This window comes from Mastomys coucha, unplaced genomic scaffold, assembly GCF_008632895.1.
Source record: "Mastomys coucha isolate ucsf_1 unplaced genomic scaffold, UCSF_Mcou_1 pScaffold22, whole genome shotgun sequence".
NCBI lineage: Eukaryota > Metazoa > Chordata > Mammalia > Rodentia > Muridae > Mastomys > Mastomys coucha.
Window position 1 is genome coordinate 63,682,349 of NW_022196905.1, and position 26,773 is coordinate 63,709,121.

Below are 26,773 nucleotides of genomic sequence, written 5' to 3' on the forward strand. Positions count from 1 at the left end.
CTCAAAAGCACATAAAGGTTACTATGTCATTTTTGTCTAGGAGAATAAAATGCTGCTATGCACATTCTGCTTCTCAAACAATTTAAATCCTGCTCTTGTAAATAGGAACCAGGTCTACATGAATTAACACCTTTTCATATGATCTTACATCTTCTTATTTGACAATTTCTTGTCATACCTAGTGACTATATGTTTGGTTTATGTTAGTACTAAAAATCAATTTCCCATGTGTACAGGAAAATGAATCTAATAAATTATTTCAACTCATCTAGAAAAAAGATATATTTACTTAAATAGTTCATTATAGTTGACTTTAAATTTGAAATTAGAAAAAACAATCACTGGGTTTTACCCCCTTGAAGATAAGCTCTAAGCTCTATAGGATTTCTTAAACTCTAAATAAAAATATTATCATTTTGTTTTTAGGCTTATAAATAATTAGATTTGCACTTCTGTTTTTCTAATAATTATATTTAAATAAAATACCACTGGCTTTGAAGCAAAGTGCTTATTTGATGATATATATACAAGGAATATATGTAGAGAACATGATATTTTTAACAATTTTATTTTCACTTGTAAATATTGTCAACATTTAAAGCCTAGTTAATAAAACAGCATTGAAAAAAATTAATCATACTCACATCAAGCATCTTAAAGTATTTTAACATATAGTCATGCTTAGATACAATTGAAAGAGCCTCTAAACACCCTAACACCTTTAACAACGAGCAAGCCATCAATACAAATACGGAAGTAGCCATAAAAATATAGTGAAGCATGTTATGCCTTAACGGATAGTCCATACTTCATTTATCCCTTAAATGATGTTCATTTCATTAACATTTACCAGTATTTAATATTTTCAACAGAAATGCATGGATTATCTAAAAATTAATATACACATAGTCAAAATTTTATTTGGATCTCCATTTGTTAAAAAAGTCAATGTTTTATTGTCCTTCAAATTCTGTGTGTTTATGAGGAAAGGTGGAAGAGTTGTAGTTAGCTGGAAAACTAATGTGAGTTGTAATTCTCACATTATAATACAATCAAAGTTTCTTCACCCAGTGACAGCTACACCAGAGGCAGCAATTTTTGAATTAAAACCATGTGTGTCATAAACCCACATGGAAGCCTCCTCTTCAAAGTCCACCTACCCTTGTTGATAAAACCTCTCCTTGTGAAAAACTGCTGTCAACAATGAACATGTCTCTCTAGGATTTGATATTTTTCTTTTATGTGTTTGTCTGCTTGTATGTACCATGTGCATGCAGTTTCAACAGAGGACAGAAGAGGGCTTCAGATTCCTGATTACAGATTGCAATAAATTGCCCCGGCAAGAACATAAAATGCTCTTGTATGCTGAGCCATCCTTCCAGACCTACAGTGGATATTTCTCCAGCTTATTTCCAAGCTGAAGCCTCTTCTCACAGATGTGGCACTGACAACGGTGTCAGCATTCCCTAGAGCCAGAGTCTCTGGAGTGTTTCCCTCACTGGATGGATTTTGTGATGCTCCCTACTTAAGTTCATTGAAGTTGTCTCTCACAAAGTCCATTTGTAAAATGAATTTCAAGAAAGTTCACATGCTTAAAATAGAGAACACAGTGATTATAACATAGTTGTAAAAATCAGCTAAGAAATCGGTGGGTAGATAAATAATTTTGATGTTCCCCAAATATATCTACCCTATAAAATATCAATAGCATGTATTTAAGTTTGTATCCTCAAGACAACGTGCAGTTCAGGCTGCCAGATGGTTCTTTAAGCCCTGTTAAATCAAGCACTTTACTCAATGCCTCTTTGAACTTGTGAAAATTTTTTGTAACATATAAAGGAAAAAAAAAACATTTCTCACTTAATTTCATTGTTAGCACATTTGAACGTTTTAGTGTTAACCTCTTTATACCTCATAAATCCTACAAGGCAGAAAATAACTTTGAGTTTTTTGAACTTGCATCACAAACAAAACAAAAAGTGACTTTAGTGTTTCCTATCCAAATTTGAAAATCCTCAAAATAAATGTAGCTTGACTTCTGTTTAACATTGAGCAGAAAATTGATTGGATTACAGATAAAAGTTGTCCATTTTGAAAGCTGTAATTGCCAAGTCGTTTGATTGCTTTACACCTCAAATGTAAGACATGACAGTGTTTAAATATATAAATGTATACAAACTGTCAGTTCATAAAAGAAATTATTTAAAGAGTAATTGATACACTTTATTTTCTTCTTGGGAATAGAATATCTTTGATATAAATCCAAGAAAATCATGGCTTTGTTTTAAATAAACTATATCCTAAACAGGGGAAATTCAAAGCAAGAAATAAAATCAAGCTAATGACCAATATAGGCAAAGAATACTTTAATATTAGGTAGTAGTCTTTCATTATAAGGAATAGATATATTTAAATAAAATATGTGTTAAAATCATTTCATATTCAAAATATTTCTTACATAAGTATTAAGTCCAACATTAGTTGTATACAAGGAACATAAAAAAAGTTAAAGTAAAAATATAAGCTTATGATTTAAATGTGCCATATTTGACAATCAATTTCATGTTTATTCAGATAGATTAACCTGAATAATTCTGTCTTATTCATTTATGAAAGCCCTAATCACATAACCATACCATTCATAGTTTAGCTAGTGGTCTTTCATTTTAAATTTAAACTTCATGTACGGAAATAAAACTGATTATATTGGATTAAGCCAGACTTGTGTGTGTGTGTGTGTATGTGTGTGTGTGTGTGTGTGTGTGTGTGTGTGTGTGTGTGTGTGTTTTAAATCTCTTGGCAGAACTTATAAGTATAGATATCCAACCCAGTACACCAGATTGAACAAGGCGAAAGCTGTTGGGAAAAAGATTCTGGAGTAGGAATCAATTTTGGCAATGCGTATGTGGATTCGCCCTTCTCTCCAGGACCCAGTTCTGCAGTCTTCGAAGCAACAGAAAAAGCTAGCACAGTCTTTGCCCTCCAAACACTGGTAACCATAGTCATCTTCTCCCTGAGGCAGAGAAATGCTGTTCATGGGAATCAGAGTAGATCCAGCATGGAGACCTGGGGACACCTGAGGAGAGAAGGGAGGTGGTGAGGCAGAAAAACACAAGAGAGGAACAGAATTTTGTGACTACCAAGGAAGCAATAGGAAACTGATAATCGATGAGAAAAAACCACACACCTTGACTTCAAAGTATTGGTTATATCCAATTACAATATATTTTTAAATTTCAATCTACTTTGTTATAAATAACTTTTCTTCTATTCAGAAAATTAAGTAGAAAAAAATAACTTTGGAAATATAACCTATTGTATACCTTTAGAAAGTCTATCTACAAAGATATTTTCAACCATGAATCTAAGTATAAAAGAGCAATAAATATGTTTCTATGGTGTTGAACATTCAAACAATTATAATGTTGCTGTTGGATGTTATATAATTTGCTTAAATTAGATATAATGAGAATAAATAGCAAGAAAAGACATTCAAATAGGAAAAACACTTTGAAGAACCAGAAAGGACAAAGACATATATGGTATGTGTACAAGTGAATAAGTGCATAGAGACAGGTCCAAACGATTTATAAAGTCAGCTTTAGGAGCAGTAATGGATAAAACTAGGCCTGTTTGAAGAGTGTGGCAATCTTCTCCAGGGAAAGCGTATTGGTGCCTACGTAAATTTAATAGGTTTTATACAACAACCAATACTCTGTTTGATGATAACAATAATTCAAGGATTATTGGAGCTCCATATCAAATTAACATTTTATAACAGTTTTTCACTATTATTTTTATTTTTATTGTATTTCTATGTGTGTGTTCATGTGCACCTGCATTATAATGAGTATACAGGACATATCTTTATCTATATCAATATTTCTACCTCTATCTATCTATCTATCTATCTATCTATCTATACTCATATAGTCCTTGAAACCTGAGATTGTTGTTAGTCTTGGTAAAAGGTGTATTTCCCTACTGAGAAATCCAACTAATTCAGGATATGAATATTTGTAAGTGATAAAAATAATATTTGAAAATATCATAGCTCAGGAAAGTGTCAAAAAGTGGGGTAACATAAAACAAGTAGTTTAGAGTCAGAGAAACTTGGGCTGTATGTCTTCTACAACACAGGCCTTGAGTGAACTTGAAGAAGAAATATGGCTGATTCTCTTTCTGAGATGCCTGTTACAGAAGGAAAAGTGACTGTCACAATGCTCAGACCAGCTTAATTAAATAGGATGTGTATAGCACACAACCCATACTACTGCTTTTGTGTCTATGTTGCCATTGCTTTCTGAAAAAAGCATATCAAACAGACTATAAGATAAATGGTAAAACACACATACACATTCTGCTAACAAGAAGAGTGGTTTCTAGAAAAAAAAATCAATTCATTAAAATGACAAGAAAACAGCAGCTTTAGTCATCCATCGTCCTCCATAACTTCTGGATGGCAAGATATTAGTGAGCTGTGGCTTATAAATCTCACTGTAAGCACTGTTTGGTGGTCATCTAAGCAGTAAATTAGAAGTCAAGAATATAAAAATCATTTTACTGGGCTTGTTTCTCACATTGATGCTTATCAACTTTTCTTTGCATTAATTTTTGAAAAAATATGCAACTCACAGGCATGATATATTTTAGGAGAAGTAATTAAAAATCAAACGATATGTGGATTTCTTCAAATTTGAACTGTTATCGAAAGCTATTGTGTTTCTAAATCATAAGAGACTACAGACAAATAAAATGTTAAAAATTAAGCAGATGCAGACTGAAAAGAAATGGCTCTGTGGATAGAGCATTTGCCCTGCAGGTATGAGCTGTCAAACTCAGACTGCTCGAACCCAAGCAAACAGTGAGCTGAGTGTGCTGGTTTCCAGTCACAACAGTGTTTGGAAGACAAGTGACAGAGGATCCCAGGGTAAGTGGGTTACCTCCCGTAGCTAACCTGGTAAAACTTGAGTTCAATGGGAGACCTCAACTCAATAAAGTGAAGGTTCTTAGCTTTCTGTCTTCTGATTCAGGGTACATGTGAAGCTAAGAAATTAGAAATTATCCATGGAAGAGGATTCAATCAAAGGAGGGGACAGGAGAAGAAAATGAAAATGATAGCAGAGAAGAAGAGTGCTGGGGCCAGAAGGATTCAAGCAGATGGGAGTGATGGGGATGGTGGGACAAGGAATGAAGTAAAGGCTTAACAATGTGATCAGTGTATAAGAAAGTTACATGAAAATCTATGATCTTGTCTCACAAGGAAAGTTTATAAGCTGGTGATAGTAGAACACCTGTGGTGTAAAATAAGTGGTTGGGATAAAACTGGGGACTAAATTTTAAGCCAGAATGAGTGCAGGGATGGGGCCAAAGAGAGAAGAGGAAAAGAAAGGAGAGGACAGGGAGTGGGTTAAAGACAATGTAGGATGGATCAAGGCTCTTTTAAAAAACACTACTTTGTAAGCTAATTTAAAAAAAAAAGTAAAAGATCATAAAAAGGAAATCTGGACTGTATAATACCTCCTCATCAGAGAAGTGTCTTTTTGCAGAGATTCAAAAAAGTTCAAAAAAGTTCAATGTATACATATGTATATATATATATGTATATATATATATATGTGTATGTATGATATATATATGTATATATGTATACACACACACACACACACACACATATATATATATATATATATATATATATATATATATATATATATATCATATCCTACATGCAAAGTCCAGGGATCATGTGGAAAAAAAGGATGAAAGATTTTAAAAACCAAAGCTAGTGGATGTTCTAAATGCAAAAATTTTCCCAGAAATGAATGACAGGCTGTTATAAGAAGAACCTTAGTATGCATGAACGAAAGCACAAGACCTGCATAAGATAAAGTCTGCCAGTCCTTCTAATCCCGGAGCAAATTGGGGAGGACTTCATGAGGCCTCATTCCTATTCAGGAGGTATTGGCAATTGATGACTGGTAAGGGAAGGAGAGTCCATCTTCTTCAGGCATATGGTTCAATAGATGGTCTTACATGTACATATATGCTAGTAGCACTAAGTAGATGCAGGGAGTATGAAAACCATACATATAAAGGTAAATGGGCAGAAAGCTTAGGATAGATTGGCGATGAGTGAATGACCATCTCCCTGATCAAAATATAAGCATACATAAAATTCTCAAGAAGACAAATATATATATTTTAAATAATTCCTTTTACTTAAAGTCTGGATCTTCTGTTTGCATGGTTTTTGTTTGTTTGTTTGTTTGTTTGTTTTTATTTTTTACAGTACAGTTTTTATCCCCCTCCTGGTCCACTCTCTGACATTTCTTCATCAGATCCCCCACCCCTGCCATTTCCAAGAGGGTGTCCTCACTCTCACGTCCTTCCTACACCCTGCCCAGCCTCACCACTCCCTAAAAACCAAACAATCCAATCAAAAATGAGGCATAGAACTAAACAGAGAATTCACAACAGAGGAACCTCAAATGGAAGAGAAGCACTTAAAGAAATGTTCAAAGTCCTTAGTGATCAGGGAAATGAAAATCAAAAAAGACCCTGAGAGTCCATCTTACACCAATCAAAATGGCTGAGCTTAAACACTCAGGTGGCAGAGCATGTTGGCAAGGCTGTGGAGAAAGATGCACACTCCTCCATTGCTGGTGGGACTGCAAACTTGTACCACCACTCTGGAAATCAGTCTGGAGCTTCCTCAGAAAATTGGAAATAGATCTACCTGAAGACCCAGATATACCACTCTTGGGCATAATGTTCCACCATGCCACAGGGTCACATTTTCCACTATGTTCATAGTGGCCTTGTTTGTGATAGCCAGAAGCTGGAAACAGCCCAGTTGTCCCACAAGGGAAGAATGTATACAGAAAATGTGGTTCATTTACACAATGGAATACTATTCAGCTTTTTAAGAATGAGGACATCCTGAGTTTTGCAGGCAAATGGATGGAATTAGAAAATATCATCCTGAATGAGGTAACCGAGACCAAAAAGACATGCATGGTATGTACTCACCAATAAGTGGATTTAGCCAAAAAAAGTACAGAATACCTGATATAAAATCCCCAGAACTCAGCAAGTTTAACAAGCTGAAGGACCCAAGTGAGGATGCCTCAATCTGACTTGGGAGAGTGCCACGCACACTCGTCTACTCCAGTCACATCCAAAATATCGGGGGGGGGGGGGGTAAAATCCTGATTAAGGATAAGAGGCAATAAGGATCCAAAAGGAGTTCTGTGCCTCCTGCATATTCAGACAGTTGCTGGTATCTCCTAACTCAGATGTGTTCCAGATCAGTCTTTCCAATCGCCAACATGCCCTCATAATTAGGCATAAAGGTACCCCAAGAAATGATTTGTAAATGGCTAAGATTGGACATTGTTTCCTGACCAATACAATGTTACCAACCTATCCTAGTTTAATACCAAGCTGTTCATAACTTGGAATTTCTCTCAAGGAATCTGCCTCGCCAGAGCCAGCAACAGAGTTCTAGCACATTCCTTAAGGTAATAGATAGTTCACAATAGTTAGAAATGTTTTGCATACTAGAGAGTAATGAAGGGCTTCCACTCAAGGACATTAGCTAGAAGTGTTAGGTCAGAACCCTAGTCATTGCCTCCAGCAAAACCAGAGAATTAGCATAGGAATACCAAATTAGCCCCAGCAGGGAGGGGCACCATTGCTCTTCCTCCTGGCTTCACAACTGGATACTGTGATCTTGGTCAGTAAGATCACTGACCTTGATGTGTTGCCTGCCTACATGACTCTTGTCATCTGCCCTGCTTGCTGTATGCTACTTAAGCCTGCTTTTCAATTTGTATAGAAGGACTTGAGGACTCGCATGCGGGACTCGCACTAGTATTTAGATGGATTAGGACTCAGATTCATGCAATCCGCAGTCCCCCAGGCCCAGAGCACTTGGGTCCAGGGGATGCAGCACCAGTTCAGAGGAGATAGCTACTGCTTTAGACCCAGTGTGTTTTAGATGGCCTCAGATGTATTTCAACTATTGAGCTACCAGATTTACCATTTCTCTTTTACAATGACTGTAGAAGTCTGACTAGGACCCCCTGTCTTCCGCGGGTTCGGCTGGCCTGCAGCAGGAAGGAAAAGTAAGCAATTGCAGGAGGGGGAAAGGAGGGAGTTACCTGAATGAGAGAGGAGACAGGGAGGGAAAAGGGGGAACATGATCAGGTATGCGTGGGTGGAAACAAGAGAGTAGCCCCAAGGGTCAGCAGAATGAGTGGAAATATGCTGCAACCTTAGGGGTGTGGGAGATGAGGAGACCCTCTAGAATGTACCAGAGACCTGGGAGGTAAGAGAGTTGCAGGACTCAAAGAAAGGAACCTTAGATGAAATGCCCTACAGTGGGGAGAGGGAACTTGCAGGTTCCACTTCCACTAGTAAGACAGGGCATCAAGTGGAGGGATGGTGTTGCCATCCCACAGTCAAGAACTGACCCAGAATTGTTCTTGTCTCAAAGAACTTCAGGGACAGAAATAGAAGAGACTGACAGACAGGAAGTCCAGTGACAGGCCCAAATTGGGATCCAGCTCAAGGGGAGGCTTCAAGGCCTGACACTATTACTGATGCTCTGGTGTGCATACAGAGAGGAGTCCAGCATGGCTGGCTTCTGAGAGCCCCAACAAGCAGCTGACTGAAACAGATGCACATACTTACAGCAAACCAACGGACTGAAGTCGGAGGTTACGGGTGTTGTGGTTGAATTAGGGAAAGACTGGAAGAAGCTTAGGAGAAAGGTGATCCCATAGGAAGACCAGCAGTCTCAAGTAACCTGGACTCCTGAGATCTCTCAGACACTGAGCCACCAACTAGGCAACATACATTAGCTGGTAAGAAGATAAATATCTTAATGAGGACGTTTAGAGGAGAAAATAGACATTTCCATAAAGAAACAAGAAGAGACTGGGAAACTGTCTCACTGTTTAAGTCACATACAGCACACTCCTTTAGCAGAGAACCTGGTCTTAGCTCTCACTATGTATGGTTCACAGAAACCGGTAACTTTACCTCCAGGTGATCTGTGTCATCTATTGGACCCTAAGGATTGCTGTACTCATATGCGCATATACATACATAGTCATACACATAATTAAAGATGATAATGAAACTTTTACTGTACACATGCTTCCAGTAAGTAAAAGTTTCATTTTATCATCTTTAATTATGTATATGACTGTGCCCCAGTGTAGGAGAATGCCAGGGCCAATAACTGGGAAAGGGTGGGGTGTCAAGCAGGGGGAAGGGGGAGGCAACAGGGGTTTGTTCTTGTTTTTTGGGATTTTTTTTTTGGTCTTTTTTTTGTCATTTGTTTGTTTGTTTGTTTTTGAGTGGAAACTGGGAAAGGAGAAATCATATGTCATGTAAATAAAGAAAATATCTAATAAAAAAACTAAAAAAAATCAATGATAAATCAATAATAAAAAGCAAAAAAATGAAACTTTTAGAAAAAGTCTTAAATTCACAAGAATAAAAGATAAAAGTATTAAATAAAAAGTTGTACCATAAATTTGAATACTTTTTACATTATAAAACATAATAAAATTTAAAGGTTAGAATAAATAAAGTGGCATCAAAATTGATTATAAATATGAATTTAAAATTTAAGACATAAAGTTAAATAATATGTAAAGTACTAAGTATATGGGTGAATACATTTTTCTATATATTTATTCATATGAATATATTCATATACATAAATAAGAAAGTAGAAAAGCTACCTTTCATATAAAATAAGTAGTTTCCTCTTTTTTTCTAACAATATTGCTTTGAAATTTCTATAAAGTATTAGATATAAATGAGATTACTCATGAGAGTAAAACCAAAATTTTAATAAATTTTAGTTTTGAAATCTGTGACCAGGTGTGCTAGGCAGAGATATCCATTCTTCACATACATATTATTGTTTTTTATTCATTTGCTTCAAATGCTACTATTAATACAAATTTAGATTCTTATTGAGAGTCCTATTCAATGATTAATCTATTTATGTAGTCTGAGAACAGTAGTAACATGAATTTATGCTATTAGGATGACAAAATAGAAAGCTAGCCACGAGTGAGAGCTAGATATATGTGAATTCACAATATCTAACTGATGTTGCAATTGACATTCAGTGATTAGTGTCTTATCCCACCATCCACTGACATTGTGCAATTATTTAAGCTGCTTTTTTTTAATAGTTATTGTATTTTACATATCACCAATATCACAAAATACCTTCTGGGAACTTTGCTAAACACTATTTCATAAGAAAAAAATAGATATTATGATTTGTGAGATTGAAGATTGACACAAGTGTTTGTTATTTCATTACGTCCTCTGAAGGCTATCTGAATGTTTATTCATGCAGACACATGCTGATTGGAAAAGACATTAGCCCTTTGCAGAAAGGAAGGTCCTTCCACACATTATCCTACCTTGAGATTCCAGTTCTTATTTTCAGCTGTACATTGTTTCTTGAGCTATTACCATAGCCGTGAGATTTAGAACCCACCTCTTTTGCAATTTAAGAATACACATTATGTACTTATCTTCAATTATCATTATTGTATATAGATGCCACTATTGAATTCTATTTGGAAATTTTTGTGACACATCAGGGCTGAAAGGACAAAAACTATAATCTTAACATGACACTAGAAATGCACAAGCTATCTACAAACTACTTACCTATCTTCAACATGTGTAATTTTGTCCAGAAAGCTCCTGTGTTGTCAGCAGTGGTGTCCAATGGAGATGCAATATACACTCTATCAACTCTACCCAGTATAACAGCCACACATTAAACATGGGGTACAACAATGCTATGAAAACATTTCCTTTTAAATTTTGTTCATCTTGTATCACTTGAAATCCACCTAACTAGTTTCTAGCAGCGATTGCATTAGATGTCATATCTCTGGGCATAAACTAGGCTTCCCTCATTCTAACCTATAAGCCTCAACTCAGTTCATGTGGTTTTTCTCTGTTTTATTTTGTTTCCTAAATTTATTCTTCTGAAAACTACAATTTATTCTCCAGACAAGTACTTCAACAGTGCTACAGTGTCTCTGAAAACTTTCTCTGCCAAACGTCGAATAAAAGACTTATTTTTAAAGGCCTTACAAGTGAATTCTTTCCACTCAAAATGAAAGGAAAATTTTCTGAGTGCCGTGTGACCCACATTCGCATAACCTTCTTTTCAACACTATGCGTCTATTAAATCTATACTTCACAGACCACTTTCCATGGTGTCTCAAGCAGGCCATGGATGCTCGGCATAGCTCGTGTAGGCTGAGCTTTCCTATTTCAGGGACAAGAGTGCTCATACTCTTAAAATTAACCTTCACTTTATTAGTATTTATGCCTTTCAAAAAGTTTTAGAGATTATTGGTCTCACTGATAATTCTGTAGTAGCCTATCAGATTACTTTGAATATACAGATTATTTATTATTGTATTTATGTGTGCATAGTATACTCATTAGTATGCACATGTATATAAATGAGTGTGTATGTATAATGTATATCCTTCATTGACCACCTTAGGTGATAAACACGGAGACTATTACAATAGCTAAAGAAGTATGTACTAATGAAAATAGGGGGTGGCACATAGTGAAGCCTCCAAGCCCTCAAAGCATACTCTACTGTTTGTGAAAAGCTGGTGTCTGTATGGAAGGAGGTTAAAGGTCATTCTTTGTTGCTAACACACACGAGCAATCCACATGTTTTTATTTGTGACAGTGTCTTCCACTGGGATCTGACGTAGGTAGGTCTACATCTTAGCAAGAGAGCACCACTATGCCTGGTAGCTACACAAGGGTTGGCTACAGACCTCTGGATGCCATACTTGTCTGTCAAGATTGTCTTTACATATCATTCAACACTCTTGGTAGTAGGGGACACAAATGATTTCTTTTGTCTCCAGATTGCCTTTACAATGACTCAAAAATAATCTATCATTTTACAGTTTAACAAAATTGAGAGCCTAAAATTAAGCCGTACTGTATTCAGTCTCAGAGTGTAGGCATCTTTTGGCTTATGAGATTTTTGATAACCTACGAATGTTGAAACTTCACCATGAAATGTTTATCATTGCCGATGGTGGGTTTGTAGACACTTCATGTCTACATTCTTCATGTCGTCCTAACTTGTAAGGTTTTTTTTTTTTTTTGATACAACTGCATATAAATCATTTTATAGTAAGCATTATTAAGGGATAAAACCCACATATTTAATGCGACTTGGATTTCTTCAGCTGTCACAGATAGGCAGAGTAAAGCCAAAAATAAAACAAAAATGGGAAAGAAAGTCATTTATGGAAAGAGAAAGAAGTAGCGAGAGGAGAGAGCAGTAATTCTAAACAAGAGAATCAAGTGCTAGTGTTGATGCTGCAGAACCTGAATTTGGGCTGCATTGTTTGGTTGGAAGAAAAGAAAAATAGAGATTCCGCAGTGTGCTTTAGTGGAAGATGTGAGACAAAATGAACAGAAGTCTCTATCCTTCACATCACTGCATTCTCTTTACCAGATTAACAAGACTATGTGGCTGAACACAAACCAGGCAGGAATACAGATTTAATTGTTGGTCCTGGTTTTTCAAATTTCCATTTAGCACTGTAAGAGCTAATAAAATAAGAAGCTCAGAAAGCATGAAAGATAGAAAATATTGTATTGAATGTCTGTAAAATATTTTTACCTGCTCCAGTCAACTATATAATATCAATGGTGAGCTATTGCTATTTGTCACTTAGTACTTCAAGACTGTCATCTTTTGATGCTTCATTTCCATTTTTAGTGTTTAATTGGCTGAAGTTGTTGCTAAATTTAAGAGACTAAACATGGTCTTGCTATACTTAAATAACTACAATAAAATGATTTCTAGACTTAAGTAGTTCTTAATACATTGTGATAAACTGATTAAAATAGCATCGTAATTTTAAAGTTTCCATTTTTTTCAATTTTTATTGATTATTTTATTTAGTTAGTTTTCAAGTGTTATCCCCCTTCCCAGTTTTCCCTACTCAAGCCCCTTATCCCCCACCTCCCCTGCCTCTATGAGGGTTCTCTGGCACCCACCCACCCACTCCTGCCTAGTTTCAGCTCTGCTCAGTCAACTTGATACCAGGAACTACGTCCAATACTTTATGTCCTGGTGTTGCAATGGGTATCTGCTCTTCCACAGAAGGTATGCATTGGTTAGTAATACACACAGTATTGTATATTACCTGTGGGTTAAAACCAATTATTTTTATTCAAACAATCTCTAATAAAAGTTTCAAAAAACAAATAAAACAAACACAATGAATACAACAGGTATGGGCATTTAAATTTTGAAAAAAGGCCTACATGATGAGAGAAAACAGGATGTTTAGCCTTGGCTACAGAAAAATCATTAAAAAAAATGTTCAGTTTTGTTTAAATTTTATGAGTGAACAAACTGACAAAAATGGCTCAATGGATAAAATCCTTGCCTTGGAGACCGGACCATCTGAATTTGATTTCTGGAACCCACAGCCATGTAAAGATGGGAGGAGGGAACCTTCTGTAGGTTTATGCCACAATGTTGTGCTCAGAGCTCTCCACACATCCTCAGGTACATGGAAGAACACACCCACACATAACCCAATTCACAATGGTAATAGCAGTTATTTTAAATCTAGTAGTGGTTATGAAGTTTATTTGGGCAGGCTATCACGTCACAAACATCTTTTAAAATGATGTGAGGTTATGACAGTTACAGACTTGTGGATTAAAGCAACTCCTTAGATTTGCAGCCAGCAATATCTTCTTTCTTGAAATATCACAAGACCTGAAAGCAAAGTTTACTAGGCTCTACCTTTTGAAATACAATAGATGAATTAAAATAGAATTAAAATTATGTCCAAATTTATAAATCAAATAATATAAAAATAAGAAAAGAGATCCAAAACATTCAGTTCCCAAGCTTAAAGGGAGTAATTTGATCCCGTGAGTCTCATGGTGCACACATTACTGCAGTGTTACAAGATGCTTGTCAAGAATAGATGTTTTACACTGTCTTTATTTGAGCTTCAGCATAATCTGCTCTGAGAGTTTTTACTGGAATCAGCAATGTACTGTCACTTTGTCAGTTTCGGTGAAGGGAAAGCTTACTTTTTATAAGTGCTTTGAACAGAGGAAATGTTAAAATGATGGGCAGAAAGTTGGAGCTGTGGGTTCTCAAAAGACCTGTGTATTTAGTCTACGATCAAATATTAACAAAGTTGTCCTCATGAAAAAAATCACCGAACCTATGCTTGCATGGTTTCTTTGAGTGTAAATGAAATCATGTAAAATGCTCAAATCAGTTCCTGGAACCCTCAATGAATGTTAGAGATTTGACTCAGATTGGTATAATTGCTTTTATAAAATGAAATTACTGTCAATCATCAAGTTGTTACATGTATTAGAATCATTAAAATCAATTTTAGCATCAATTGATGCAGTCTGTAATTTAGTCCCTGTTATTGGGAATGTGGAGTGAAGCTTTATGAATCTACAGAAACAAGAGAGAATGGAACAGTTATGACTTTCTGCTACTGCTGTGTTTTAACCTTAACAGTGACCTTACTTTCTAAAAGTAAGTTAATTTCATGTGCCGTTCATTGTTGAAAACCCCACCGTATTGTGAAATAGAAATCAAAGCGAAATCTTTGATATTATTAATGTTTTCTTTGTTGCACTGACACAAGGCCTTATTTTATAGCCCAGCACACATCAGAGTTCCCCTCCTCTACCTCACAACTCCTGAAATAACAGGTGTGAAAAAGCATAGACATTTTAAAAATATATCTTAAATAACTTTCGATTCTTATATAAAATAATGTAGTATAAAAGAATCTTGCAGTATTTGAATAGAAATAGCCAGAACTCGTGTCTTTTTTCTGTTAATGGAGGTACTCTGAGTTTCTCTTCATTTAGAAGAATGTTGGTTTTGTGTGTGTTTGTGTGTGTGTGAGTGTGTGTGTGTGTGTGTGTGTGTGAGAGAGAGAGAGAGAGAGAGAAAGAAAGAGAGAAAGAGAGAGAACTTTATTATGTTCAGACATATTTTTCTATCTCTAAACTCTCTGAAACCTTTAGTATGTAGAAATGTTGAAGTAATTTTGTCAAAGGAATTTGTATGTACCTAATAAGATGATCACATGACTTCTGTCTTTTGGTCTATTATGAATAAATAGCACTTATGGATTTCATATGTTGAATCATGTATGCATCTCTAGAATGGGTCTATATTGGTCTTGATGATTGGTCTTTAATATAATCTTGGATTTCATTTGCCAGTATTACACATTATTTATGGAAGTATAATATAGCTCAGTTACTCTGAAAACTAATATGCAGGTTTCCCCAAAACTCAAAAGAGACCTACATAGTGTAAGCCAGTCCTCCACATATGCTCAAAGTGTTTTATAGCTTGCTAAAAAGATACTTGTGCATTCATGTTGACTGCTGCTTTGTTCACAATAGATGGGAAATGGAATCAACCCACTGATGTCCATCAACTGAATAATGGAAATGTGGTACATAAATACAATGGAATACTACTTAATTCTAAAGAATAACAAAGAATGAAATTTGTAAGAATATAATGGAACTGGAATAGTTGTACATAGTAAAGTGACCTAGGTCCCAAATAGAGAAATGTTGCATAACCTTTGTCAATTATTTCTTCTGTATGTTTAACATGTAGCACATATGGAGACTAGGAAACATGAAGAGGATTTTTGATGAGCGAGATTCATGTGTGGAAAGGAGGATTGTAGAATATATATGAAATGAACACAGGGAAGAGGAATTTTTGGGACAGAAACACAAAAGTAGATAGAGAAATAATCAGGATTGGAGACAGGAGGGCCTATGCCAAGGCACAAGAACCTATTGGGAACCTATGATTTTGCAATTCAAGTGAAAATATAATGAGAGAGAATGATAGAACATATATATGAGGTAACAGAGGGAGAATAAAGGTTTAAGTGGAGATGCGGGTTTGAGGTATCTTGAAAAGGAAACACCATACCCTCATAAACTTGAATGCTTTTTCTTAGTTGGTGAAATGTTAGGAGGGATTAGGAGGTGTGGCCTTGTTGGAGGAGATGTTTTTCTGACAGTCTGCTTGGGGTTTCAAAAGCCATGTCAGGGTCTCCTTCTCTCTCTCTCTCTCCCTCCCTCTCCCTCCATATCTCTCTCTCTCCCTCCCTCTCCCTCCATCTCTCTCTCTCTCTCTCTCTCTCTCTCTCTCTCTCTCTCTCTCTCTCTCTCTCTCTCTCTCTCTCTCTCTCTCTCTCTCTGTGGTTCATGTTATAAAGCTCTCAGCTACTGTTCTAATGCTATACCTGTTGGGTTTGTGCAGTGATGATCATGGACTAACCCTCTAAAAGCCTAAAAAAGCCCCTAATTAATACTTTCTTTCATAAGAGTTGCTTTGATGGAGTTACATTTTTACATCAACAGACTAGTAAGTAAAACAAGGACTGTGGAGATTTGGGGAAGAGAATGAATTAACTAAAACTAAGGATGTAGAAAGAAGCATCATGAAACCCCATTCATTTGTAAGCTAATTTAAGATATAATCTTTTAAAAGGAAATTTGAATAGAAATACTTCACATTAGTGAATAGTACTACTACAAACAGAGATGGATTATTAAGTGAAAGCCTTAGTTAAATGAGTAGGTTACCTCCTTAAGATCAGGAAGTCCTAAACACAAACTTAAACAATCAGTCAATTCTTTTGCCATTTCTCATGTTTGTTTGTTTGTATAATTAGATTCTATAGCTGGAGAAACCACATACCTAGTTGAGTTTCCAGAGAAATCAGTCAGGAGCTGACCAGAAGCTTTACCTGCTGCCTGCTTTCATAGCACTACAAGGTGTTATACAGGCTGCTGGGGAAGAAAGGACATCAATGGTACTATCTAACTCTAGTCCCTGAATGCCACAATATTGACCTGCTAGACAGGATCTGTTCACTGGTACAATAATAAAATTCTATTTCTGGGTTAACCAGCTGCTTTCTTGACTATATTTGAAGCCTGCTTCACAGAAGGGGTACAGAAAACAAGATCAAAACTCCTGGCTATGGAAGTCTTGGACTATAGAAGATAACTTATTGATGTCATTCTTCTAAACGGCCATGTTCTCAAACTGCTTTCTAAGTACTTATGTTTATATCCATGGGTTTGTGCTGGTCTCAACTTTTCTCAGAGAAGCTTTTTATTTCAGTGGGTTACTCTTTAAAGTGATGGAAATTAATGTGAGTACCCAATAACGAATATAACATCTGGATCAACACCATCATTCCTACAAAGCTTCATGGAACATTTTAGGAAACAGAAAAAAAAATAAAAGATTGTAAGAAGAAGGGTATGGTGAAACACTGTTCTCTAGACATGGATTTTCCACACAGGAATTAACAGTATCTGTGATTGCATATATAGGATCAATCCACTTAAAAATTGTAGCTAGAAACACGTTGTAGTTTCCACAACCACTACTCAGTGAGGAGCTATTGAAAGTTTGTTATGACTAGAAGAGAAAGGGTGATTTTTATGTAGAAGTTTGACCACTGGAAGGTGGTTGAGGACCCATGGGATGATCTTATGCACATATGCATATGATCAGTACTGATAAGGCTAAGCATTAAAAAATAAATAGTTAAAAAGCAACATGTAGTTGGGATACAAATGTGCTGCTACTGTTCTGGGGAGGCAAGCTCGAGTAAGGGCAGTGAAGGATATAATATCAAGACTGGATGCTGTCTAAAATATAGTTTTTAAAAAGTCATTTTGTAAGGAGTATCTAGTAGAGAAAACTATAAACAAGATTTTCTGACTGGGAAGTTAGAAGGTGTCTAGTTTTACCTAAATTCCATTCATCTTTTATCATAGGTTCTCAAACATCCCTTTTATATAACAAGGCAATCCCATGGAGGTTCAGAAAAGCATCTCTAAATAAAATGAGGTGCTCTTAAGGTATCCACATTGGTGAAAGTGAAGTACTTTTTACTCAGACATAACTAACAGCTGTCTGATTGGACTTAATGCCAACTCAAAAGGAGGGAATTTATGATGGTGCTATAAACATAACCTCCTGCCAGTGGCTGAAGTGCTCATAGATTTGAGAGCAAAACATGCTACTGTCAGTTTCCTAATCCAAAATGATTTCTAACCATTTTCAAAATACCTGTCATATTCACAGATAAATGTAGCTGTTGCTGCTCATCAAAGAAGCTTTATTTTGGAAGAAAAGAAGACAAACATAGCTACACAACTAATGAACATGCAGAGAATTATTGACTGTGGGATGGCCAATCTCAAGCAATACATCTTAGGTTCAATTCCTAACCCTGATGCTAAGTGAAAAATCATGGAAAAGGGAGTAGAAAACCTGTAATAGACAAGGGCTGAGGATCCCCGTTGAGAGAGTTTATTTCCTAGACAGGACAAGTAAACATGCCTACGAATTCTCAGCAGCCTACTTGCCTGAACAAGACCATCATGACAACACCAGTTGCAGGCAGGAGAAATTCTACAAGGTCTCACTCTTAGATGAATTGCTATAGGGGATTAGTTGTTCCTGAGAAAGAGAGAACCAGTTGCCCCCAGGAACAGACTCCCACATAATTTGTCCAATCTGAAGTGAGCAACACTGGACAAATGTATATATGAGCAATGGTAAATGGACACAGAGTGCTGTATGCACCTCTGCACACATACTACATACAAATGTGTTTTTACATGTAACAAGAATAGTTGAAGGAGAAATTGTGGACTAGGAAAGAAGGAAAGAACAGGAGAAAAGAAGGAGATTGATATTTATACAATGCTCCCTCCTGTGTGAAATTATCATCATATCAATATTAAAAACTAAAAATAAAACATACCGAAGTCTTGTTTTTCAGCTTCCTGTCTCTGGTAGCTTTTCCTTTATTGTTGCTAGTAAAATAATGCAGGGTTCCATACTCCATGAGTGCTGCAAACACAAAAATGAAACAAACAGAGACAAAGAGATCCATGGCTGTCACGTAGGAGACCTTGGGTAAAGATTTTCTAGCAATTGTACTGAGGGTTGTCATAGTCAAAACCGTAGTGATACCTGTGAAGAAAGAGGGAAAAATAGATAATTAAGAGTAATTTAACAGAACATTTGTATTCTTTTGTCTAATTTGACAATATTGTCAGCTGAAATAAACAAAAGAAACAAAAGGATATGATTGCCAGTAAGAATTACTAGTAACCATGGCTACATTACATTCACTGTGTTTTTTGTGTAGGAAATTTTAATGACTTAAATTACTATGGATTGCAGGTTGGCTCCTAATATTCAGTCTTACCTTCCTCCATAGTTAAAAAATAACAATTTTTAGTTGATAGGTGGCTTTCAGAAGAAACATTTTCATTGTCTACCTACTTTGCTGCAGAGTGTGACCACGGAGTAAGAGCTAAGCCAGAAATTAATGTCTAGAGAAGGACACTACACTGCTGGAGATGCCCTCTATCTCTTCTGTCTTCTTAGGTTGACTGTGATACAAAATCCGGAAGCCAGTATAGCTACCTGAAACTATGAGTAGACTCCAGAAATTCATCCACAGCATAGCTGAAATACCAATGTCCCTGAATTCTTCTGTATACACCACAATGCATACACCACAATGAACCTTCTGGACTTAAACAAGAAAAAGCAAATACTTTTCAACTTGAAGCAACAGTTATTGAAAGTCTTTTGTTTTATTTTGTTTTTGCATTACTCAATGAAAATAACCTAAACTAATACAATAGCGAGATATTTTTAATATGGTAACTTGGACTTATTATTTAAAACTCCAAATTTAGGATCAATCCAGAATTAAATAAATTTTATATTTCAAAGACACAGTGAATTTTTTATTTCCAAGAACTCAGTATGTGTAATTGTAATACATGTCAGAGCCAAGCCTGTGCATTGGTCTTTGGACTCATTTACCTCTCTCATTTTTACGTATTAGTCTTCTCCCCCAAGAACTCTCTGTTAGTCTTGGGACACATACATGAGAAGAAGCTCTATATCCTTTGTGCCAAAACCACAGTCATCTCATAGTTACCTAGGCACTTTTGTGTGTGACAGTTTTGCTTGTATGTTTGTATGTAAACGACATAGATATATTGGAAGAGGAAGCCACCAGACAGAATCAGATTTCCTGAAACTTTAGTTACAGATGGTTTTGAGTCATTACATTCTGCTCTTGCAGAAGACCCGGGAAATCAATCCCGGGTCTTCTGCAAGAGCAGCATGTGTTCTTAAACAAGCTACCTTTTCAGCTCCTACCAACCTTATTCTCATTCTTTATTCCACCAACCATAGATCTACAAGTGGAATGTTCAACTCTCTTAAATGTCCTAAGCATAATGCTAAACAAATTGTGTTATAAATATGAATAGAATGGCAAGATCTTTAATTTAAAAAGAATCAGCAGAAAGGGCTACAGAAACATCTTTAATATGGGGCAAATAGCCAAGATCATTTTCTCTCATGTGCCCACTGAAGCATTTTGTAATCATTCTCTGACATGCACATCATTTTTCTTTCATGGATAATTAGTATTAGAAATGAAAATGGTACTCATGTGGTAGATTTTGATAAATACAAGCCAAGTTAGGTTCACCTTCTGACTTTTCACTTATTTGCTATGTGATCTTAAGAACAATGTCTTAATCGCTTTTTCTTATACCTATAGTTCAGTACCATCAACATACCTAGAAACTAAGTTATAATTTTATTGTCATACTAATCTTTCCATAAGTGATTTGAATCATATTTTAGCAAATTAATACAAATAAAATTTAGATATATAGATTTTTTTCACTCACTTTGTCTGCACCTTTTATAAGACCCTTTAATTTTTTCTGATATTTAAATCTCCAGGTACTATTTCTGACATATTTATGTGATTTTCATTTTGCTATATTTATAAGATGAACTTGTTTAACAGCTCTTATGAAATTACTGGGAAACTTATTTATGACAGAAAATAAAACCAATTTAACTTTATATTTTGGATACCATTAAAATTGTATGGAGATTCAATCTTCACACTGTAAATGAATCAATTGATTAATGTTTTCCTTGTATATCAATACAAAGACAATATATTGTCTTTCTCTTACAAGCACATATAAAATACACAATTTATTTTCCTTTATAGCATGTTCACTACAACACACTTTCACAAGGAGAAAATAATTTATTCTTTTTTGAAGTATGAATACAAAGTACTCTCTTAATTATTGTATAGGAAACTCTAAGAGTAACAAATTAATCAGTGTTTTTTATAGTATAGAAGCCAGGAAGCTTCATGTTCCTTCCAGATATCTGTCTCTTGACACAGCTGAGTATTGATTTGTGATTCCAGGATTCACCAGCAAACAAATGTTGATTTTTTTCTTTTTTTGTGATTCTGCTAAAATAAACCAATTTTATTTAGAAAAACATCAGTTTTCTAATTCAAAGTTCTTACTGTGTGATTTTCTGTTTTGTTTTTTTTTTAAGTCCTTTTAATTTAGTACAGTATTAAACTTTTCTATTTATTATCACCTCATCGTCATCCAGGGCATATTTCTAACATATACATCAAATAAAGATTTATTTATTAATCTTTAAGTTCTAATGAGGTAGCAGCATAGCCTTACCCAGGGATGTTCTAGCAGGCACTGCATCTTTATTGATCCAAAAAGACACCCAGGAAAGAACCACTGTTAGAATGCAGGGAATGTATGTCTGAATCGTGAAATAGCCCATCCTTCTGCTCAGGTCAAAAAAAATGGTCATGATAATATAATCTCCTATGAAAAACAGATATGTTTTAAGGTGAGTAAAATGTGTAAAGTGTAGATTCTACTTTATAAGCCTTAGTAACAATGACAGCCACTGCCAGCATTATTCACTTGACTTTGATGTCCTCCTTACCAGAGATTGTGTGAGAGATTTCAGTTGAATTTCGTAGCCCTACAAATGCAAATTGATATAGCCTCCAGTACTTAGGATCAGCCACTTCCACAGAGGGCTTTTTCCACTTGTACTCAATTTCATTTTTAGGGTATCCATCTGAAAAGAAAATTGTAATAAAATAGATGTAGGGTAGTAAAATTCAAACAAGTTACCTCTGCAGTAGAGAAACACCATCCAAACAATGGCTATCGGAAAGTCGTCTCTCATTCAGTGTTACAAGGTTTGTCAAATATGTAAAGTGCTATCTGAAATGTGTGTGTGTGTGTGTGTGTGTGTGTGTGTGTGTGTGTGTGTGTGTGTGATCATCATTTATGATGATTACAGGCGTGGTCCTTATTCACGCATCTCAGTTTTTCCTCAGATATCATTGGTCTGGAACTTGAAAAGCATCTCAGAATCTCATGTACTAGAATTACACACAAGTCGACACCATCGTGGCCTGGTTTTTTCTGGTATTTCGGCTAGACATTATTTCTGAAACACTATTAAACCCACACATGAAATAAATATGTTTTTAAAATATCCTCAAATCTAAGTTGATTACAAGTCTATCTTTCTGGTTATAAATTCTTATCTAAATTCTTGTGGCTAAAATGTTTTTCTATTTGTAACTGCTTATAAGGTTTGAAAATATTTTAGGAAAAAGAAATTTTTAATTATTTCTACACAAGTTGGTATGCATATTACATAATCAGTATACACTAATCACTGTAAATATTTCAAATAAATACACTATTTTGCAGGATATTCTGTCATTAAATCAATAAAATATGTCATCTATGAAGATCTATTTAAAAGTGTTTACTCTTTTTTTTTCATTTGCCTCCCTCTTTTATCACATTGGATGTTGCTTGCTCACAATCATTATAGGTATAGAAAGTATACGGTATATATATTCAGTATCATGGGTACTGACAAACACAGAGTTGTGACATTGACTGATACAATTAGGCTATAATAACATCTTCTATATATTGTTATAAAGTACCTGAACTGAAAGTTTGAATTTCCCTCCTAGCCTCTGACTATAACTAATGTGTTTGTGTGTCATTGACACCAAATTGTCCATGCAAGATATAGTAGTCCCAAGTAGTACCAATCAAAACCAAGTGAAGATCGTATCCAGAGTTTAGAATTAAAACTTTAAGAGGGAACAATGATTGTCATAACATCAATATTTAATCATATCTTGTCTGAAAATTGAAATTTATCTTCCTGAGATGAAGTTTAGAAAACAAAGAACTGAGATTGGAGCTGAATAATGTAGAATTGTGCTGTAGCTTGGCAAACTTATTAATATATTTCAAGAAGGTGAATGAGGAACAAAGTTGGATAAAACTTGGGAGTGGCTACCTCACAGTCCTGTAGGGAGTAGCTGAGACTCTTAACAAAAAACATGATGTGTAAAAATGCAAAGAGCCTTAATAACCTACAAATATAAATTATGGTACTCTCAAAATTACCACAAGACTTGATTATCTAAACAAGTATATATTTTGGAAAGAATATATGCATATACATATATTAATAATTATTAAATATAATTAATATTTCAATAAAACATCATAACTATAATTTTGTAAGAAAATAGTAGATTGGATTTTATTTTCAAGTTATTGAGATCCAAATATGCCACTCCTTTTCACTTATTATTCCTTAATTAAATAAGCCATGTGTACATAGCTTTTCCGGCTTATTATAGCCTTCTCTAATATTTGCTAATCACCCAGTAAATACTTTTCACTCAATCCATTTTAAACATAGTTTAAAAGATGATTTAATAAAGTTAAATGTTGCATCAGGAAGACTAATGTAATATGAACTTTGATTTTATTTCTGGTTGTGCAGAGACATCTGAACGCAAAGGAGGACTCACAGGCATTTGACTAGCCAAGAGAAGAAGTAGGAATGTTTTCTGGTTTGCTTGCTTTGTATTTCTTTTTTTTTTTCTGTATACTGGTTTGTTTGGTTTGTTTTATCTTATATTATTATTCTTTGGTACCTGTCTGTTTCCCACAGAGAAACAGAAAATATGCGGAAGGGAGGTGGATGTCATTTTAGAGGGATTGGAGAGAGAAAATTGTAAGCAGAACATATTGTATGTATAAAAATTCTATTTCCTCATCAAAATCTATTTTCCATAAAATCATACAGGAAAAGTTAAAGGCAGTGAAATAAATCTAAAATTTGTGGAAACTACTTTGTTGTATATATATTCATAATACATTTATTTTCATATTTGATTTAAAATTGATAAACCAATGTATTACTTATTATTTTACTGAACATTGAAGAATATCATCCTTCTAATACTAGTTTTTATTTCACTTTGTATATTAATAAAGTATATTGAAGCTAAACTTTGTAGAATTATCTTTTTTTTCACTTACAGCTTGAAAATTCCAGTGGACAGGAATGTTCATCCATAGGAAAATTATGAAGTTGAAGGTAGCATTCTGCATTAATTGTTAATCTATTTAAATGGAAAAAGGCATAACATGAAAGGAAATACTTTAAATCATGAAACGCACCTATCTTTTACAACAGTATTTGGACCTCTTTGAATGGACTATGGTATAATAGAATACAAAGCTTATCTAAGCTTAATGATAAATATTACATCATTCACTATTGGGTATGAAATTCAAACGTTTTTTTAAGTCAACTAAGTAGCTACTCTAGTACGCCTTATGTTTCAATCTCTACATTTACATTAAAATACCTTCTGGAACTTTATGAATACACCTATACAAATATATTTAAAAGAATATGAAAGTGATACATTATACAAGGCTATTATGAATTTTTTCTCTAAATTTTGCATGATAATCTTCAAAGACAACCCCAGGAACATGGCAAAGTGAAAACCCCTTGAAGCCTCCAAGAACTGCAGTCAACTTAGGAACTTAGGACAGGTGGTCTTCCCAAGGAAGAGCATTTCCATTGTTTGTCCAGAGGACTTACCAAGGAAGAGCATACTCGTTGGCTGACCAGGGCCAATGGGTCAGCCTTGAAAAGATACATAAAAATAACACTATGTGAACTGAGCAAGTCATAGTCAGGAATATGCATGCATATATGTGTACACATTCACAAATGTATACACATACATATATATGTAATGCAAGCAATAGTAATTAGTAATAAAAGAGCCAATAAATTTGAAGGAGAGTAAGGAAAAATATATGGGAGTGTTTAGAGGTAGGACACGGAAGAGAGACATATAACTGTATTAAAATCTCAAAAGTAAAATTAAAACAGTTAAAAATAAAGAAATTACTATTTTTTTTTTGCTTCAGAGGTTATTATTTTTTATTAGATATTTTCTTTATTTACATTTCAAATGTTATCTCTTTTCCTGATTTCCCCTCCAAAAAAAATAAACCCTATTCTCTCCCTTTCCCCCTGCTCACCTACCTACCCTCTCCAGGTTCCTGGCCCTGGTATTACCCTACATTGGGGCATAGAGCCTTCACATGACCAAGGGCCTCTCCTTCCATTGATGACCAACTAGCCATCCTCTGCTACATATGCAGCTGGAGCCATGTGTCCCACCACCAGAAGATACTCCAACATGTAACAGGGATACATGATCTACTATGTTCATAACAGCCTTATTTATAATAACCAGAATCTGGAAAGAGCCCAGATGTCCCTCAACAAAGGAATGGATACAGAAAATGTGGTACATTTACACAATGGAGTACTACTCAGCTATTAAAAACAATGAATTTATGAAATTATTAGGCAAATGGATGTATTTGTAGGATATCATCCTGAGTGAGGTAACCCAATAACAAAAGAACACGCATGGTATGTACTCACTGATAAGTGGATATTAATCAAGAAATTATTTTTTAATAAGCATAAATGTTGATGGCAATTAATTGTGTCGATTTGAACTCACGCATCAATCATTTCATGGTCACATTTTACTATTGTGCTAAAAATCAAAATAGTATTAAATTCCACGGGGGGAAAAATGACAATAATTTCCCTTACACATTCAGCAGTATAAGCCAAGGCTGGAGAGATGACTCAGCAGCTAAGCACACTCACTGATCTTACAGAGCACCTATTTTGGTTGCCATTTTCTACAAAGTGGCTCATAACTATCTATAAGTATCGTTCCAGGAGCCCTAAGTACTTCTTTTGGCTTCTACCAGGCATGAATGTGGGAAGTATGCAAGCAAGGCGGGCAGTGGTGCTGCACACCATTAACCCTAGCACGGAGGAGACAAAGGCAGGTGGATTTCTGGGAGTTCAAAGCCAGCCTGATCTATTTCATTGGTTCTAGGGCAGCCCAGGCTACACAAAGAAACTGCCTCAATCAAATGCAAACAAAAGTAATATACATATGAAACAAACAAAAGCAACAAAAACAAACCCCTGTTGCCTCCCCCCTCCCCATGCCTGCCACCCCACCCTCTCCCACTTATTGGCCCTAGCATTCCCCTACACTGGGGCACAGAACCTTCACAGGGCAGAGGTCCTCTCCTCCTACTGTTGATCAAATTTGCAATCCTCTACTATACACATGCTGCGTTTTTTGGAGGGGAAACTGGGAAAGGAGAAATTTACATGTAAATAAAGAAAATATCTAATAAAAAAAGAAAAATAAAAGAATGTCATGAGGAAAAAAAATTTAAAAGATTGCATTAGGGTAATCAAATAGAACCAGGACTAATTCCTAATGTGCATGGTATCCTACTCATATTCAAAGAAATTCAATAAAGGAATAAATGTGAGTAC

The 26,773-nt window shown here is 35.2% G+C and overlaps 1 protein-coding gene across 1 annotated transcript in view; it reads right to left on the bottom strand.

Moving 5' to 3' along the window:
• Window positions 1–2,196: 2,196 nt before the first annotated feature.
• Window positions 2,197–26,773, bottom strand: part of Gabrg1 (gamma-aminobutyric acid type A receptor gamma1 subunit) — a 70,916-nt gene continuing 46,339 nt past the window's right edge. Inside the window, exons 5-9 of the mRNA XM_031342570.1 lie at window positions 24,412–24,494; window positions 21,980–22,117; window positions 21,703–21,855; window positions 18,921–19,132; window positions 2,197–3,076 (exon numbers count right to left, since the gene is read on the bottom strand). Coding sequence (XP_031198430.1) covers window positions 2,807–3,076; window positions 18,921–19,132; window positions 21,703–21,855; window positions 21,980–22,117; window positions 24,412–24,494 — 856 coding nt within the window. The 3' untranslated portion in view covers window positions 2,197–2,806. The remainder of the gene's footprint in view (window positions 3,077–18,920; window positions 19,133–21,702; window positions 21,856–21,979; window positions 22,118–24,411; window positions 24,495–26,773) is intronic.